Source organism: Heteronotia binoei, chromosome 9 (genome assembly GCF_032191835.1).
Source record: "Heteronotia binoei isolate CCM8104 ecotype False Entrance Well chromosome 9, APGP_CSIRO_Hbin_v1, whole genome shotgun sequence".
NCBI classification, from domain to species: domain Eukaryota; kingdom Metazoa; phylum Chordata; class Lepidosauria; order Squamata; family Gekkonidae; genus Heteronotia; species Heteronotia binoei.
The window spans coordinates 59,410,483-59,429,823 of NC_083231.1; the positions used below are offsets into that span (position 1 = coordinate 59,410,483).

General features: G+C 39.1%; 1 protein-coding gene across 1 annotated transcript in view; it reads right to left on the bottom strand.

Annotated features, from left to right (window-relative positions):
- The window catches only part of ARHGAP10 (Rho GTPase activating protein 10), a 183,960-nt gene that overhangs the window by 100,054 nt on the left and 64,565 nt on the right, over window positions 1–19,341 (bottom strand). The window contains exons 4-11 of the mRNA XM_060246668.1: window positions 17,325–17,396; window positions 14,868–14,969; window positions 13,193–13,303; window positions 10,751–10,855; window positions 6,806–6,935; window positions 5,993–6,099; window positions 5,041–5,135; window positions 3,904–3,985 (exon numbers count right to left, since the gene is read on the bottom strand). Of these exons, the coding sequence (XP_060102651.1) occupies window positions 3,904–3,985; window positions 5,041–5,135; window positions 5,993–6,099; window positions 6,806–6,935; window positions 10,751–10,855; window positions 13,193–13,303; window positions 14,868–14,969; window positions 17,325–17,396 (804 nt within the window). The remainder of the gene's footprint in view (window positions 1–3,903; window positions 3,986–5,040; window positions 5,136–5,992; window positions 6,100–6,805; window positions 6,936–10,750; window positions 10,856–13,192; window positions 13,304–14,867; window positions 14,970–17,324; window positions 17,397–19,341) is intronic.

Consider the following 19,341-nt stretch of genomic DNA (forward strand, 5'->3'; position numbering starts at 1 on the left):
AACACGGCTACCCACCTGGATCTCCACAGCTGTGAAGGAGCCGGTCAGAGTCTGCTTGGAAGGGTGACCACAATAAATTTCTCCCCAGTCACCTTCCCTCATTCCCTCAGGCACACACTCAAAATTCTGTCAGACCTCTCAAAATATAGGCACCAAACAGTTTTAAATTCAAAACTCACAAAACAGGTTTATTGGATAACAAAAGACAAATCAGTTGGCAGCAGATGATTGGCAAATCATCAATTACTGAACACAGAGATTTTTATCAGACTGAGGTAAAATATAAAGAAACTATATATATCCCTGGCAGAAAATCTTTAAAACAACAGACAGACTTCAGAATTCTACTGAATTCTATGGCAGGCAATGCCTTCTGGGCACTAAGAATGTTGTTAGTTCAGTTGTTTAGCCCTAGGCCTTGGCTACACAAAATCATAAAAACAACAAACTTACAATCACTCCTTCCACACACACATAGAGAACTCCTGACTGGTGCCAGATTAATTATCCCTCACAGACCTTCTCACACTAGCTTCCAGGACTCACACCTCGTGTGTCTCAGTGCTAACTAGTTTTCTGGTCTGAGTCTTGGGTAATCCTGCTGACCACCAGAATCCAGTTCTCCCTTTACTGTGTCTTTGTGTTATCTTAGTTTGTACACAGGAGACTGCCTGATGTGCTGGCAGATCTCCCTCAGAGAGTTTCCTTCACAGGTGGTGTCTGGTTTTGCCCCCTTCTGGCTTCAAACACTTTCTCAGACAGACTCTAAGCCCAGCTCTGTCTCCACAAGGAACTCAGCCATTGGCTGTTCTCAGCTCCTTGTCCAGTTGTCCCCTCACCAATGACTGGCCTAAGCCCACAGTTTTCACTTTAGACTCTTTCTCTGAAGACCTCTCTCAAAGACTCCCCAGATCAGAATTAAAATCTCCTAAGGTGTTTTCTGCCAAGAACTCATTTTGCTACTTTTCCATTGCTAGGGTAACATTTCAGCCAATAGCTGCAAGCCTGTTCCCCAGCTACTCAGGCTAAGTTCCTGAGTCTGTCACAACAGCAAACAGACATTTCAAGTCACAAAATATACCTGTATACTATGCATCCTCTTGTTTGACCCTCTTTTCACCTACCTATTGTTACTAGGGTTCCCATTCAAAGATGTGTGATGTCTGCTCTGACTCCATCCTGGGTTAATTTGCTTTGGCACTTTGAAAGGCAGCAATGCCTTGCTTTGGAGAACATGACGCCAAGATGCTCCTCAGGCTATGCTAAATCAGTGACCAAAAGTTTGGGTGAGAGGCTGTTTCACTGATGGGACATTACTGAAGGGATATTGCATACCTACCCAATGCATTGGGAGCTTGCAAAGTCAGGCACCTACCTGGATATATAAGTGTAATTTCAACAGCAAGGGCAATTCTTCCTCAGTACAAACTCTAATTACTATCAAGCAACCAGGTGGTCTTAATTACTTTTACTGACTTTGTCTGAATGTCTCCTCCCAGACTGATTGTAGCATGGGTGAACCATCCACCCTGCTAAATCTTTTGTCCACCCTACCAGAATGCAATCACCTTTTGTTACCTTTCTGGGAAGCTCCCTGCTTCCTAACTGAAACAAAGTCAGGAAACCCATAGATCCTTATCCTGGCCACTCCTTGAATTCCTGGACTTTACAGTTATTGCTTTGATATTCTACTGAGCTGGCCCCTAAAACTATCACTTTCCTGCGAGACAAAATAGTGCAGTCTCATTCCTCCGCTGGCTCAGAGGCTGCCCACTCTGCTCTTCTGGAACATCAAACCTTCTTACTATTTATTTGGGACTTTTTGAAACACTGTCTAAGGTTCTCTACCCTGAATCTCTGGAGCATCTACACAGACAATGTACTCTACTCAGCTCAGCAGACTGAGGACGGGTAAAGTCTTCTCTGTTAACTCATTTTCTCTTTAAAACTCTCTCTCTCCTTCTTTGAATCCTCCTCTCCCCCTCATAATTTCCTTGTTGCCATTGCCAGGTGCAGAATTCACTCAGTTAGAGGCTTGTTGCTCTTTCTTTCTTCTCATGTAACTCTTCCTATGCTTGTTCCTCGGAACACAACACAACTACATTGGTTTTACTCTCAATTACCTTTTTGCTTTCCATACCTCTGCATAAATTCTAAGCCTTGCTTTGGAAAAGATCTAGTTGTTTCATGGAAACAGTTAGCCTGTAAGAGGCATTTTGCGTTTGATTTCCCACTATCCCGATAAGGATCCTTAAATCCACATTGGTGAATTGATGAATGTGTCAGTTTTCCAAGCTAGCCAGGATGAAAAAGCGGAAAGAGGTTTCCCCCTGACACTGGGCTTAATTCCCTCAAACTGGTTCTGAGTGAATGTCCCAAACCGAAGTTAGAAAGTACATGTGTCAATATATGTGAAAGGGAGCATGTATGGTAACAGTATGAGACCTCTACCCCAGTTTTGTTTTTCTCCTCACTGCTAGGTTCTCCCTCTTGGCTGCCAGGCTTTGACTACTAATTTGGAAGCCAAAATATGTTAATCTTTAAGGACAGCTTTTGGTCCTGGTCCTTTCTGTTGCAGCCAGGGCTGGATTACCCACTAGGCAAACTAGGTGCTTGCCTAGGGTGCCGAGAGGGAGTAGGCACTAAATTGGGTCCCCCCGTCCATGACAAACACCTAGTTTGCCTGCCTGCCTCACCCCCCCCATCGCCACTGCCCCAGGGCCTCCCTTCCCTCCCTTTCTGCCTGATCCTTCCCATCGCTGCCGCACCTTCCCTTCCCTTCTTTCTGCCCGACCCCGCTCAATCGCCACCGCTGCTGCTGCACTTTTCCTTCCTTTCCCTCTCTTTCTGCCCGACCCCCCCCCCCATCACCACCACCACACTTTTCCTTCCCTCCCTTTCTTCCCGACCCCCTCCCATCGCCCTGGCACCTTCCCTTCCTGCCCAACTACCCCCCCAATGGCTGCTGCCGCACCTTTCCTTCCCTCAGGGCCGGCCCTAGCCCTTCTGGCATATCCCCGTGGCTGCCACCTACTCACAAGTAGCCCTGTGCCTACTTGTGAGTAGGCAGCAGCCATGGGTCTACTCGTGAGTAGGCGGCAGGCCCAGTGACTCAGGGTGGAGCTCTGCTGCCAAGGGTGCTAGAAGGTCTAGGGCTAGCCCAGGTTGCAGCTCTCTGCTGTTCTGTTTTAGTGTTACTATCCTTCAGTTAGGTCAAGCACAAACATCATTTAAATTTCGGGGTGGAACACTGGATATATTTTGTTCATATTCAGTGTCTGTCTGATCACCCTATTTGGCTGGGGGATTTTACACCAAGTTAAGTTTGCCAGAGACCCCAATGGGTGTTTTATTTTTACTGACCCTTCAGTATGCATCTTAAGAGAGGGAGAGGGAAAGAAAGAGAATGATGTAACAATCTATAGCTATTTGCTGGCCTGGTTTGAGGGGTTTTTTTTTGGTTTTTTGGTAAAGGTGTTTGCCTGTTTATGCTTAATGTGCATTACAAATGTTGTCAGGATTGTATTATCCAAACAGAGACGGTATAGAGAAAGACTGGACCCAAGTTCCCTACCCTTACTATGATTTTGCTTAATTCTGTTTACTCAGTACAATCTGCTATATAAATAATGGAATATAATATTTTGGAATCACTACCTATTGTATTTTAATTTTTATCTCCATGCAAATTAATATAAACCAGTTATCTTTAAAAGCTATTTTCACGTAAAATAATTATGTTTTAAAAATCTATAATGACAACATGTAATCAAGTTTTTGTTGCTCTTGTGTAAAAAAAAAAAGACATAAATTGAAATGAAAAAACTCCAACAGAACAGGAAACAGGAACTATTAATGTAAATTATAGGGGTTTTTTTAAAAAGAACATAATTCAACTCTTACAGCTTCTTTTCCATCTAAAGCTTCCAGCCACATATTTCTGTCCTCTTCTGAGCATGCTTGTACAGTCACAGGCATAGCTGATCTGCAAAATCACAATGAATGGGGGAAAATTATTTGTATGAGTATTAATCATCATTAACCAACTATCTCATAGAAAAAGCAGCCATGAGTAAATATATGATACATTAACAAATATCTTTTGAAGTTGACATAAAATATATTTCCTTGCTAGGTATTTTACAAAGCATTAGAAATGGGAGATACACAGAACAGTCTAAAGAGGGTTGGAGAGCAGGGAATGAAAACACAAGGCTACAGATTCTCTTTCATGTAATATTTCTGGTTGTGTTTGTGCTAGGCTCAGGGTGACTTCAGCAAGTCACCTGCCTGATCCTCAAAAAGGAAACAACACTATTCCATCAGTAGAGGGGGCCACTGGCACCACTCAGCTACACAGTTCAAAAACTCACAAACTCTGGTTTGGGAATGATAACATTTGAACCAAGTGGCTCACAGAGTGTGTCAGAGTAACAATGTGCCAACAAGGACTTCTGAGTTACAGAGAAGAGAAGACAGGGCACAGTACACATAGCAGGTGCACCGAAACAGTTTCTTAAGGCATTCAAATTATAGTATAAGCAGTCAACTCTTTTTTAAATACTGAGCTACTTGTTTAAACCTAATCTATGAAATGCTAAATCTCATGAAAATCTTGCTTATCAAAAAGTTTGTGTCTATCTAGGAGGGACACAAAAACCCATGGTTTAGATTGCTGTTATGATTTCATATACATGGCCTTCAAAACACCAAATACACAAAACTGGACCAATGAATCCAGCATATGAATTCTATCTAGGAGAGACACAAACACCCATAAGTAGCATGGTTTAGATTGCTGTTATGATTTCATATACATGGCCTTCAAAACACCAAATACACAAAACTGGACCGATGAATCCAGCATATGAATTCTATCCTTCTTAAAAGTCAGAACATTTTTCTTCTGAAAAATGATTATCTTCTTGACTAGATAGGAGAGGTTATCATTTCCAAATAGAAAGCATTTACTGCTAAAGATCTGAAAACCCGATATGTGAAATGCATTACATGAAACATAATATTTACCTGCCAACTTACCTGTCTATTACTTCTAGGTCAAAACAGAATCGCCTATCTATGGTATCAGTATACCTTTTGGTACAATATTTTAGGAGAAACACTTCCACCTCACCCTGAAAAATATTTGTGTTGAAACAGCAGAGGAAATATTATAGTCTACAAAGACAAGTTGTAAATTAAGAATAATATTATTAAAATTGTGATTTTTTTTTAAATGATGTGCATGGACATATTGCTAACATATAACTGGTCCATACAAACCCATCCGAAAGTGTTCATCCAAACAGTATTGCAGAATGCTCAGATCAGAAGATGCTTTATATAAAAAATATTCTGCAGCAGCACATACAGTACAGGCATGAACATGAAACACAGAAAAGACCTGTCATGTCTTTTATAGGTTCTGAACATTTCTTACAAGTATCGGAAGCATTTAGAATACTAGAAAGAACTGAAAAACAGAGGGATAGGCTGCCAGAATCAGAAGGTAATGTATATGGAACAGCAGTTGTTTTTTTCACAGATGCTTCTTTGTTATCTGTAACCTGTACTATGGCACTATGGTGGAGGGAGGGAAGACAATGCAAAGTCAATGTAGGGTATCTGTGCAGTCCTTAAAGAACCTCCTGTTCCTCAAGGGCAGCAATTCATCCCAAGTTTCAGATATTACAACTTTTATAGAACTCTTCTAGTGAATGCACTTCACCAGCTAGTTATTCTTAAACTAAATCCCACTGGTGTTAAAGAAATACTAGAGATAAAAAGGACATTTTAGGATAGTATGTTATCTGTTCTCTACACCTCCTCCTAAAACTCTGCACAATTCTTATCTATCATTCCATTATTTTAGCCTATTATACTTAAAACAAAAACTGAATTGCCCAGAGAAAAGATACAGAGGGCATCTTATCTTTCATACTCTCATTTAGATATAGGGCATGAAGTACAATGAACTGTAAAATGTACTTACAATTTTCCCACCTGACCTGTGCTCAAATGGTATCATAGTGAACTTCTTGGTCTCCTTCTTGTACATGCAGTAATGCTTTACCCAGCTGGAACCAAATGGGGCAGGTCCTTCAACAAGAAGAAGTTTAAGAATTATCTGAGATGTATAACTACATATATCTCCGTTTTCCAAAGTTCTCTGCTGACTTTAGTTGGTAGACTTTTTTGCATACTGTTGTAAAGGTCTCCTGAAAATGCTATAGAGCCTTAAGAAGGAAAGGCTCTATAGCATTTGGGGAAGGAAATCAGCAAAGACAATGGGTAATGAAGAGGAAGTAGGCCATGCAAGTGTTATGTGTATTCTGACAAAATGACAAGTTGGAATTTGCAATTATTGGAACTTGTCATTTTGTCAGAATAAGTGACTGGTTGAGGCCATAACTTATCTCCAGCACATTACACAAAGAAAGCTTTGAATGCCTGATAGACCAGCCTCACACCCATTCTCTGCAATGAAAAATCTACATTCTTCTTGCTAGGACACAGAGCAGAGTCTGTGCCCTGAAAGAGTGGATGAGGCAGATCTATAACTTTAAACAGTTTTTCCTTTAACACTAAGTATAGTTAGTGTATGGTTTGGAATGCTCTTTTGCTTTTGTTTTTACATGTCTGAATGTTTATTTTCCTAAAGAAATCTTGCTTTGGTTTAACTATTTCAGTGTTTCTCCAAGTGGGTTATCATTTTTTTTCCAAGCCTGACAAATGTTTGGGTCATTCTGTGCAGTCTCTAAAGTTATGTTTGAGAGCTTTTTATGAAAGTAAACTAGTGTCTTACTTTTCTCCTGCACATAAAGGTAGCCTTCCATTGTAAACTGATTAGCTCTTTTCTGTTCCAGTGGATTTCGCCTGATTTTGTTCATAAGCTCTTCCACTTCTGACCTTGTTCCTTCAAAACGATTTCTTGTCTAAATAAGAGAAAATATTAAAATCTTTTTATGCCTGAAAACAATAAACAGAATGATGATTAAAACTCTTCTGAGCATTTTAAATGTCTAAACATAAATTAAGTATTTCAAGCCATTTTGATAAGTCTGCAAGATTTAAAACTATAAAAACCTTAGCTGCAAAATGAAAGTTAGCTGAAACAACAGGAGGGCAGGAAAAACCCCAGTGGCTTGATGCAGGGAGAAAACAAGTGGCAAAGTAATCAATAACCCCTTTCAGAAATTGCTTCACATTGCTGATATACTCTCTCCCTAGACAACACATACCAGAAATGATGCCTGGATTAAAAAGAAAGCCTGGGAAGAGACAGAGAAGATTTCTTTGCTGTAAAAGAATCAAATAGTTCAGCCCACTTGACTGTAAAGGTCAGAAATATCTAGAACCTGGTTAAGTTTCTTTTAAACAGAGGAACAATTTAAACCCTGCAGTAACAATAAATAATTAATAAATCCACATGGTAGATTAACTTTTACTAGGCAACAGAATTCTTTGACATCAACCAGATAGCCACTTCTAGTCCGTTTAATCAATGAACCACTGGAAATTCTAAGTAGTTCTAAAGCTGTAAGTCAACACAGTTCAATGATCTACTGAATACACAAGAATGGAAAATGAAATGACAAGTGAAAAGACAAGTTAATTGATGTAAACAACAGTTTGCATCCTGTCCTGCCACTCTACTCAGCTAAGTGTGGAGGAAATGCCTCTTCTTCAAGAGGAAGGTTCTCCATACATAGCTGAGTAGTAGCATACAACCCAGTTCCAATGTATTCACAAGTTAAGATATGTAACTGTAATATTTAAATCATCATCTTGTTCAACAACAGCCACCATTTATAATGAGGCGATATATTTTTATAGCATCAACAATACATTCTTGAATACTACTGTACCATTTCTTAAGAGTTCCTGAAAATACATCTATAAATTGTGGCAATATTCCTTTTCCAGTTTTGTTCTCTATGACTGCCAGTGAGTGATTATGGTATTTGTTTGCTATAACAACTTCATTTCCTACTGACCTCTCCTGAATTAACATCCTGGAGTTAGAACAATTTACAATAGCGGTCTAAATACCAAGACTCAAATCTAAGGCTGGATATTCACTGGATACAGATACCAACAGCTAGTCCATTCAAGAACTTTTAATCTGTGATTTATACTGTATGTTGTACATATGTCCAGCAGCACAGCATACAAATACACATAATTAACTAGTCTTCACAAAAGATGATCAAAAACATACTTTTTGTTACCAAAAATAATAATCAACTATAGCAACTCTATAGCTCGTCCATATTTCACATGAAATTCCAGCTTTTAAAACATAAACGAAATTTTAAAATAGACAAGAGAGTGCATTTGCATTCATGCAATGTCTTCTGCGTATGAACTTACATAAACTACAGATGCATGAAGAATTTGTCTCACAATATAAACATTCCATAAGCATAAGGATATTAATTATTGCATGCAGTGTTTCTCAACATGATTCTTTAAGATACAAAGGAAAAGTATTTTCTTCTATGGCAGAATACACAATAGGGGGCAGAAGTGCTGTATTTAGCTGACACTAAGGCTCAACAAGCCATATACTCCGCTAGCCTGAAGATGGCAATACATTCCTTAAAGCATCAAACAAGTTTCTTAAAGCATCACAAATACTGCATTTACTCAAAACGAAGATGACCCTAAATGTGAGACAACCCTCCCCCACCCCTCAAAAAGAGAAGGAATAAAACCTTATACATCAAACTAGATGATCCTGAATTTAAAATGGTCTCATTCTCAAAAAGGCAGAAGTATAAACAAAGGGGATTTTTATTATATAGTAATCATGATACTACAGAATAAAACAATTACTTACAATTTTATACCTCTTTGCATTGTAACTCTTCATTAAAAGTTCTATACGATACTGTTTCAAATTTTAAAAGGCAACAGACTGGCTTTTTTTTAACTGCAAGAGCCAAACTACTAGCCAAAGGCTCAAATAAGGACTGACCAACTGGCAATGCAATACTAAATAGAATCACAGAATCATAGAGTTGGAAGCGACCTCTAGAGTCATCTAGTCCAAAGCCCTGCACAATGCAGGAAACTCACAAAAACCTCCCCCTAAATTCACAGGATCTTCATTGCTGTCAGATGGCCATCTAGCCTCTGTTTAAAAACCTCCAAGCAATTACAATTAAAACCTCCAAGAAAACAGAATTACATTGAAATCTTAGAAGGATGTAATTCTTCTTCACAATGCACTTGTTAAACTGTTCCCCCCACCAATGTTTTTTGTATACTAGGAAGTCATACTTTTTCAAGATACTGTTATATCACCAATCCATCAGGGACATCTTCATCCTTCCCTATCTAAAATGTCTGCAAACTCATAACAGCTATCTTCATCATCAATAATGATTCCCTAATGGTGGTGGCCAAATGGAGAGCTCCCATTGGCTGATGGGTGCACTCAACAATCCATTGGTACATCATGCATCAGTCACCACCTCTGGCTTCCCATTGGCTGACTTCCCTGTCCTACTGCAGGCTCAACACTGAACAAACCACCAAAACAGTCTTACCTCAGTCTTATCTCTGATGCTTCTCCATCAACCAGCCTCAGAAAGGGCTGCCACTCTACTGCAGCCTCACAAAGTGTTTCCACAGAGACCATTGCAGCCACCTCTTTCCTGTTATTTCCTCCCTTCCTTCTCCTTTCAGCCTTACTCCAGGACAGATGAGGACTGGGCCACTGGGGAAGCTGATAGCCACAGGCTGTTACTAGGCAACCAATTGCTTCTGTCAGCAAAGGGAGAGCCCTCAGTTGAATATAATGCCACAGAGTCCACCCTCCAAAGCACTTATTTCCTCCAGGAAAATCTGGAGAGATCTGCTGTCTGGTGTTCAGTCCCAGGGCATCCTCAGGCTCAACCTGAAGGTTGGTATTACGTTAACAATTTCCTGACTAAAGACTTGGTCAGGCTTTGTCTGATTTTATGACCAGCTACCTTTTTACAGTGACATCCACTTTCTCCCCCCACCCCATTTCCTTCAGCTCTACTACTGCTGTAATAAATGAGACTAAATATATTTGTGGTAGCTCACTGCCAAAATAAAAACAAAACTTTATTTTTAAATGTGTTAGTAATGGACACTCCTTCAGGCTGACTTATATCCATTTTGTGCTGACACTGTTTCAGGGGGTTTGATGTCTTAAGTTCATATATTCTCCTCAGAAATTCAGGCATCACAGCTTTTGAACAACAAGCAGAATAGATCTTTACTTAAACACAGATGGGCTTGGGATATTTACACAGGACAGTCTTTTATTTTAGTTCAAGATAAGCATTTTATTTTACTTTAGGCAAATGTTATAATGGTATAGCTTATGCAGTTACTTCGTTGGTGTCTCTGAGAACACACAAAGTTATTCCACTTCTCCTGCTAATATCTCCTGCTGTTCCTAAAACTCTCTTAGTCTGGACTTCCAGATAATCTCTATACACCATGAGAACTGCCTCAGTTTTGCCAGACCTATGAGACTGTCCTTGTCTCTACCCAGGCCCTTTGGCAAACCTTTCCAGACTCCTAGTAAAAGCTTTCTCTATCAAGCAGGTCTATACACCTAAATAGAAAGCAACCCCCTCCCTTTTTGTAGAAAGCAAAAAGAGGTTTAAAATTGTTGTCTTCCTTTAAAATAAATACAGTAGGACAAACAAGAAGCTTATTATATTATAAATAAAATCTTCAATTTAAAAAAAAGAGTACCTTCACTTACATTCTGGATATTGATCTGCAAAGCCATTTTGTAGTGGTTAAAATCTTTGGCAAGCTCATAGCCTTGATGGTAGAAAGTGAATATGCCCTGAAAAAATGACAGGACCTGAAATACAAGAAGAACTTTTTCAAACATGTGGTAGTGGAAAATGTTGTCAAGTCACAGCTGACTTATGGCAACCTCATAGGGTTTTCAAGGCAAGAGACACTCAGAGGTGGTTTGCCATTGCCCGCCTTCGCATTACAACCTATATTCCTTGGAAGTCTCCCATCCATTTACTATACCACTTAGCTTCTGAGAGCTGACGAGATCGGGCTAGAATGGACTATCCAGATTAGAGCCTTTACAACTAAAAAAGAATGGTTTCTTTCCCTGTCCTGTACAGTAGTGATTAAAAGCAACAAAGTATTAAGCCCATATATCACTACCACTATAAAATACAGTGAATAACTAAATGCCCTGAAGAAAGAAGACAACTTTTTAAAAAGATGCCAAAAAGGAAGCTGAAACCAAAAGTTCAAATAATTTTTTTTTAAAAACCAAACCATTTATTTCTTCATATACCCATTGCAGCTATGTGGAATATCACTACAGAACAGTGGCTCCCACAAGCTTAAATCAAGCCAAATAAATATCCAACTAATACTTTATTGGCATTATTTGGGTATTTGCTAAACCAAATTAGGTTTGAGAATCTGATTCAGCTACCGATACAGTGATTCCAAATAAAAGCTGAAATTATATATATTACACCTTACAGGCAGACCTATTGGGCTGTGAGGTTTAAATGGCTATTAACTAACAAATGTATTGTTAACCATAAACACAAAGACACATAAGTCCCTAATAAAGTCCTTAGAATAGATGCATATGGAAAAAGTCCACCATGAGAACGTCTTCTTCACGTAGTGATTTCTTCAGTGAAATGTTCTTCAATGAAATATGAATTTCCAAATGTTGCTTGAAAATCCCTGTTCACGTAGTGGTTTCTTCAGTGAAATTTTCTTCAATGAAAGTCGACTTCTGCCCCCCTTGTCAATGACCTGCCCAGGGATTTTCAAGCAACATTTGGAAGTTCATATTTCATTGAAGAAAATTTCACTGAAGAAATCACTTCATGAAGAAGACGTCCTCATGTTGCACTTTTCCCATATGTATCTACTCTAAGGACTTTATTAGGGACTTAAGTTTCTTTGTGTTTATGGTTAATAATACATTTGTTAGTTAATTGTCACTATAACCTTGTGGTTGTGTTTCTGATTATCTCCATTGTGACTTCTCTCTTAGTTCAAGGTTTAAATGGCTGGCAGCCATTTCATGAGCTTTCACTCTCCATCACCAGCAAAAAGAAGGGAGGAAAGATTTCAGATCTCCCTCCCCCATTCCACTCTGCTGGCCTCTGGGAGTTCTTCTCACTTCCATTCTGCTGGCCTTGGGGAGTGTTCTCCCCCAGGACTGGCTCCTGGGAGAGTTCTGTTGGGCAGTCCAGGGTCATGAAATGGGTCTGCCCTTTAGCCCTCCCAGGCACTGGTCCTGCAGGGACAACTCTCCCAACAGAGCCAACTAAGAAGCTGATCCTGCTTAGAGGACTCTCCCTTCAGGCTCTGCTGGCACTCTGCTGGGCTGCCTGGTTGCAACTGGATTGCCCAACAGAGCTCTCCCAGGAGCTGATCCTGTGGGAAGAACTCTCCCGAGGCCAGCAGAAAATAAGAGGGGAAATATCTGAGATCCTCCCTCCCTCTTTTTTGCTGGTGGTGGCTCCCAGCTTCCCCAAGGCCAACAGAATGGAAGGGGGGGAGATCTGAGATCTTCCCTCCCTCCTTCCTGATGGCAGGCTGCACAGCAGAGCCCAAGCACAGCCTGCAGCCTGTGCCATTTCAATGTGCAGCTTGCCTTGCAAAAGCCATTTAAAGGGAATTTTCCCCTTAAATGGCTTTTGCAGGCCATACAGCACATGAGTGAACATGAAGCAGTGTTAATTCACCCATCCCCTTCTTAATTATATCCCATGGGGATGGTCCCCATATGATATAATGGAACCAAATAAATTTGGCAATCCTGATTATTTCCCAATTCGGATTATTTCCCAATCCGGATTATTTCCCATTATTGGGATTCAAGGATATCTGGAAATACTGATATTTTCCAGGTTCAGTACACCCAAACCTGAAAAATACCAATTTTTTGCACACCCCTAGCTTCCACACAGCTCAATGAACAAATGAAGACATTCTTTCTCCACTGCTTTCATCTAGACTACATTTACTTGAAAAACACTGCACTGATCAGATGAAATAAAATGAATTAGAATATGGAAGTGCAGGGCCATGTCCTGAATTCTGTTTAGTCAAATGTCGATTTCTCTCTCTGCTAGTTATTATTGCATTCTTCCTCATCCACAATGTTCTTTAGTACAGAAGATTTCTACAACAAAGTACTTACAGGTTCTACAAACTCAAATTTCTTTCGTTCTTGCATCTCTTGTAGCTTACATATGTATTCAAGTGACAGCTCATAAAAATGCTTTCGATTTTGTTCCACTTGATTGTCTGCCTGAATTAAAAAAGGCTGCTTTAAGATTTTGTACATACTATGCCAATTAAGCCAATTTATTTCAGTGAACTTAAGCTTCTAGGTCAAGATGACGAAAAGGGACCTCCATATTCAAAGGCAAAAAACCTCTGGATAGCGGTGCTAAAAGGCAGCATCAGGGAAGGCCTTAGCCTGCTTGCTGGCCCTACAAGACAACTAGTTAGCCACTGAATGAAACAAGATGTTGGATTAGATGGACCACTAGCAGGGCTTTTTTTGTAGCAGGAACTCTTTTGCATATGAGGCTACACCCTCCTGATGCAGCCAATCCTCCAAGAGGGCTCTTAGTACAGGGCCCACTGTAAGCTCTTGGAGGATTGGCTACATCAGGGGGTATAGCCTAATATGCAAAAGAGTTCCTGCTACAAAAAAAACCCTGACCACTAGTATGATCTAGCAGAGCACCTCTTAAATTCTTTCACCTAGCATTCTGAGGGACTGAGATGCAAATTTCATTTTTTTTCCAAATGGCAAAAGATAAAATTCTACCTGTGTTGCTGAATTCAGTGTTTTTTGTAGAAAAATCCCAGCAGGAACTCATTTCCATATTAGGCCACACCCCCTGACACCACTGGAAGTGACATTACCCATTCAGTAGGTTACTTTCCGCATACTGATACAGACTAGAACAGTACAGTGCCATCAGCTGCATTTCATGGATGTGTGTTCTCACACAGCCCAATGAGAGACCTTGTTTCGTCCCCCCTTCCCAAATATAGCTGGAGAGAGAGAGCCACATGTGGTGGAGCATGCAGTAGGAGGCCCAGCTTCTCCTGGGAGGGGGCACTCATGCGTCTCTCACTCTCTTCACAAGCCTGTTGGAGGCTGGAAACAGCAGAGAAGACAGAGCGCACTGTCTGGGAGCACATGGCTGCCTAGTGCCTTCCCTCTGCCAGAGACCTTTTTTTGAGCTGGAGACCTGGTCCAGCCAGCCAGAACTGCATTCCTGCACACACAAAAAGCCCTGACCAAATTCATTCTCTATCAGGTATTACAGAAATCATATTTTCATTGGATACTGAAATATTTATTTAATAAATACATCAGACAATAGATAATTAATATGTGGAAAGTTACAATTAACTTATAGGTTAACTACATAGCCCCTTAACCAAAATTATATATACTGTTGCATCCTAGTGATATAAGTGCTAAATGTTGAAAGACAACAATTCTCCCAAGAAATTCTAGTGCTAGTGCAAGAGCTCAGCCTCTACTTGGGTAGCATGACAAAAATCAACTGCTGTAATATATAGCATTAAGCCCATGCAAAATAATAATAATTTATTAACTTATATGCAGCTTTGGCATAATCTTGACTGTGAGCTCATCATATTTATGATATATGAAGCAAAGAATATTACGCAGGCAGCATTGCTTCCCTTATATTCTAACTTCTTTATTAAAAACAAAAAAGCCTGGCTGCTGGCATCCAAGTTTCAAAAGAAACAGTACTACTGAAGTAATGTTTACACTTTTTTCCTTCAAATAGTAAACATCTTTGACAAGATAATAAAGACAATACCTCCAATAGCTGTGTTTCTTTCTTCTTTGCTGACATACTTAAATGCTTGTCTAATAAACTGTAGTTCTTCTCTGTTTCTTTATCATACTTCTTCTTTTCTTCCTAAAGATTTAATTATTTTAAAAAGTGAGAACATTTAAATGGTGACCACAAAATGACAGATTTGCTTTTATTAACACTATGTAACCATGTTATTTTTCTTAAATTGAAGCTGTCAATTTTACATTATAAAACATGAAACTTGAAGCTATTATTTTGTCACAGAGTATCCAAATGTTTTTTTAAAAACCATAAGCATATAATTGGTCATATATACATACTTACAGGCAGAGCTTTTTTTGTAGAAAAATCCCAGCAGGAACTCATTTGCATATTAGCCCACACACCCATGACACCACCATTGTTCTGCACATTGTTCCTTATATGCAAATTAGGAACAATGTGCTGGGCTTTTTCTACAAAAAAGCCCAGCAAGGACTCATTTGCATATTAGGCCACATCCCCTGACACCAAGCCCGCTAGAACTTTGTTCCTGTGCATTCCTGCTCAAAAAAAGCCCTGGTTATGAATAAATAAGTAAATTATCACATCAGAGAACATCTGAAACAACCTCAAGTAAACACTCATGCTCTATGATAAAACAAGAATAAAGGATAAAACCAAGAAAAATGGAAATGTTCTCCTACTATAATACTGCAGTTGCCAATTCAGAAAATCTGAAATGTCAGATTCCATTAACTATCTACAGGGAAAATCAGTGATTCCCTTAAGCTAAGCCTTTATCACTGACAGAAAAGAAATTAACAGAAGAAACTGTTGCCCCAGAAAGGCAGACAGAACCAATAGGTTGAAATTAAATCAAAAGAAATTTCAGCTAAACGTTAGGAAGAACTTGCTGTTCCTCAGTGGCTTCCTCAGGAGGTGGTGGGCTCTCCTCCTTTGGAGGTTTTTGAACAGAGACTAGATGGCCATCTGACAGCAATGCTGATTATGTGAACTTAGGCAGATCATGAGAAGGAGAGCAGGAAGAGTTGCATCAGTGCTTAGTTCTCATGGCCCTTTCCTTACATGCCCAGGAAAATTCTGATTGCAATTTTGGGGTAAGGCAGCAATTTTTCTCCAGATCAGTTTGGCCAGGGATCCTGGATGTTTTTTGCAATCTTCTGGGCATGGAACAAGAGTCACTGGTGGTGTGGGGGTAGGTAGTTGTGAATTTCCTGCATTGTACAGGGGGTTGGGCTAGATGATCCTGGAGGTCCCTTCCAACTCTATGATTCTGCCAGAGTCAACCCAATGTTCTGAATTAAAGAAACTTCAGCTGTAATCATGTAAGTTGTTAAATATGTATATATTTATACACAAATAAAATAATAGTTGAAAAGAACAAAGAAACACTTTTTTAAAAAGATGCTACATGTCTCTATCAGAAAAGATATTATCCTATGAGAAAGAGGAAGAATGCTTCCTAAGGTGGCATTTCCACCCATAAAAGAGCATGTACTATATTTAAATTTTTTAAAAAAATCTAGACCAAATTAATTAGTGATACTTTTTTAATTAATCTAATTAAGCTAACAGAATACAAGTAACAGGAGATTCTGGCCATCCATTAGAAATACATATAATATATCTAACCTACTAGCTGCACCTCATGAAGTTAATAATTAGCGCTCAACACCCAGGGTTGCCATTCCACAGTTTGGAGCAGGAGACCCTCCAGTTTTTTAGGCTTCTGCCCACTGCCAGTCAGCTGGCCAGCAAGGGAAACTCTATTCCCAAACAACAACATTGCAATGCAACGTCCCTGACATTGTGCAGAATAGATGTCATCATGTTGGGAACATCATTCAGCAATGCCCTGGTTTAATGCTGATTTTATCAGAGAGTTTTGCCCAAAAATGAGAGTGTCACAGTGTGATATCCATGACGTGATGATGTCGCTTCAGCGTGACATCTGAGTTGAGCTCCACCCAACTCCCTGAAAGTCCCCACCCACCTCCTGCCAGCACAGACACTGGACCTGGCAACCCTATCAACATCAGAGGTGAACACCAATTTCTTTATGGCTCTAGCTAAAGATCTGCCCCAATATTTTTATTAAATAAATCTGCAAAAACAACAACAACACTATAAATCTGCTCAAAGTCAAATGCAGGGCAGCTCATGTGCTGGTTTGTTGAGAGAACTTCTGCCATGGAGCATTGCTAAATAGGGGACAGGAATTGAAGAGTGTCAGAACGTGGCAATGAGAACTGGGGCAACGAGGAAACACGAGGCTGCTGAGTGCAATACCTAGCACAGGCACAGATGAAGACATCATTTTGCTGACATCAGAGTCTGCTTTTCATTCAGTAGTTAGGCATTAGTAAACCACCACAGGATCTACCATTAGCCAAATGTGTTCAACCTGAACAGAAAAAGAAAGTGAAACTAAAAAGCAAGATATTATCGACAAACCTTGACAGCTCCAAGTTGCTCTTTTCTGAACCTTTCCAGAGGTTTGATAAGAGTTTCAGTAACACTAAGTGCCTTCCAAGAAAGAAGAAAAATAGCTTACACTCTATACTTAATACTTTAACATATCAGGTTAAGCAGCTGAACAATTACATCAAAAACAAATAGTTATTTTCAAAGTACAGGCCAACCTTTTTCTCGGGATAACACTTTTGTTGTTGTTCATATTAGTAAAAATAGATTTATCATCTGATGTTATTCTTTGTTCAGTTTCTTGCTTGGCTTGACTCATAACTCAGATCCAAAGAGACTCAGCTTGTCTGATTGCTTATAATTGATTGTCTATTGCTGATTTTCTCCTTCCTTATTAGACTCTTCTTATTTCCGTGTTTTAATAATAATAATAATAATACAGATTCAGAAGCATTTTAACTTTTTATATTTTTTATTTTATTATTTTACAAGATGAAAGACACTGTGAACATACTGAAAAAGGTGAGATGAGATATTTTAAATATAAAAGATGACAAACAAATTGATTTAATGGAAACTGTCCATGTTCATCATAAAACAAATAAAATGCTCCATAAATAATCTGATTCTGTCCAAATCAGTTTATAATAACTGAATAATGCTAAAGAAATAGAGATTATTTCTTTTTTAAATATTTTATCAAATGTTCAGCATATTTATGCTGAAAAAATACGATAGCCTTGGCATCAGAGGTGCATACTTAAAGGTAGAAAGATCCTCCACAAATATGTGTATTTATTGCATTAAAATCAGCTTCCTGCAAAGGCATTACAATTGTATAGAAGTTCAGTCTTCCAAATAACTCACATTAATGGCTAAGTAGTGATTTATTTATTTAAAAACTGTATGTGCTGCCTCTCTTTTCCTGCAAAGGTAGGATACAACTAAGATAACAAAACAAATTAAAATACAAAGCAGAAGAACCACAAGGTTTCACAGAGGAAAAGAAAACCCTCCCATATGACCTCACTTTCATTTCCTCTTGTCCCCAGTCACACATTCCCGCAATGCTCCCATCACATGCTCTTCTGCTCTAATTGCCCACCCTCCCCCCAACCTCCCAGTTGCATCTTCCCAAGCATGTGCCTGCCTTTCCCAGTAGTATTATTTCCTTCCTCTCAATCCTTCCAGTAGAGGTATGGGGTTTTGTTTGGGTTTTTGGGTTTTTGCTATACACATACATATATGATACAAAATTGTTTGTGTTAAATGTGGTTTAGTATTTTTCAAAAGAACTGCTTTATTATTTATCAATAGCTGAAGTTAAATAAACATTAATAAGTGGAAACAAAGCACAAGCCCTTTAACACCAATATAAACTCAAGAGCGCTTTCAGTTATAAAAATCATTCCTTTCCTTTTATAGTCTCAAATCATAATCTCCTGGGAGCTGCCTTCATGTAAACCACATGAAAAGAATGGGAACAGCACTATTACAGGCTTATGCTACTATTAGGTTCCAGCTAAACATAACAGAATTTGAATTACTACAGCCTAAACAAGGGGGGGGGACCCCTAAACACTGTATTCATTTATGTACAATTATCAGTGTACATACAAACTTCTATTTCTACAAAAGATGAAGAAATTGTATGCAAAAGAATCAAGTGCTGACTATATAACTAAAAATTCAGTAGCACCTAAGAGGTCATATGTATTACACACAGACAAAATGAATACCCTTTAGGAATCAATCAGACACTTAAATTTGCTTCTATATCCTTCAATGGAAGAAAAATATGTGGGTTTTATGGTAAATTCTCAGTGCTTTCAGTATTTTCCAATATATGAAAAACTACTTCCTGGAGCTCATTTCATTTTCATACTAAACAACAGGAACATGAACACAGTTGTCATCCAAAAGACATTCTTTGAACTATCTCCCACGACCCACTTACTACTTTGTGTTCTACTCTGAAAGAACATTTTGCACTCATTTCATTGGCAAAGGACCAGTTGACCTTTAGTTAGGGAAGTTTTATTTGTTT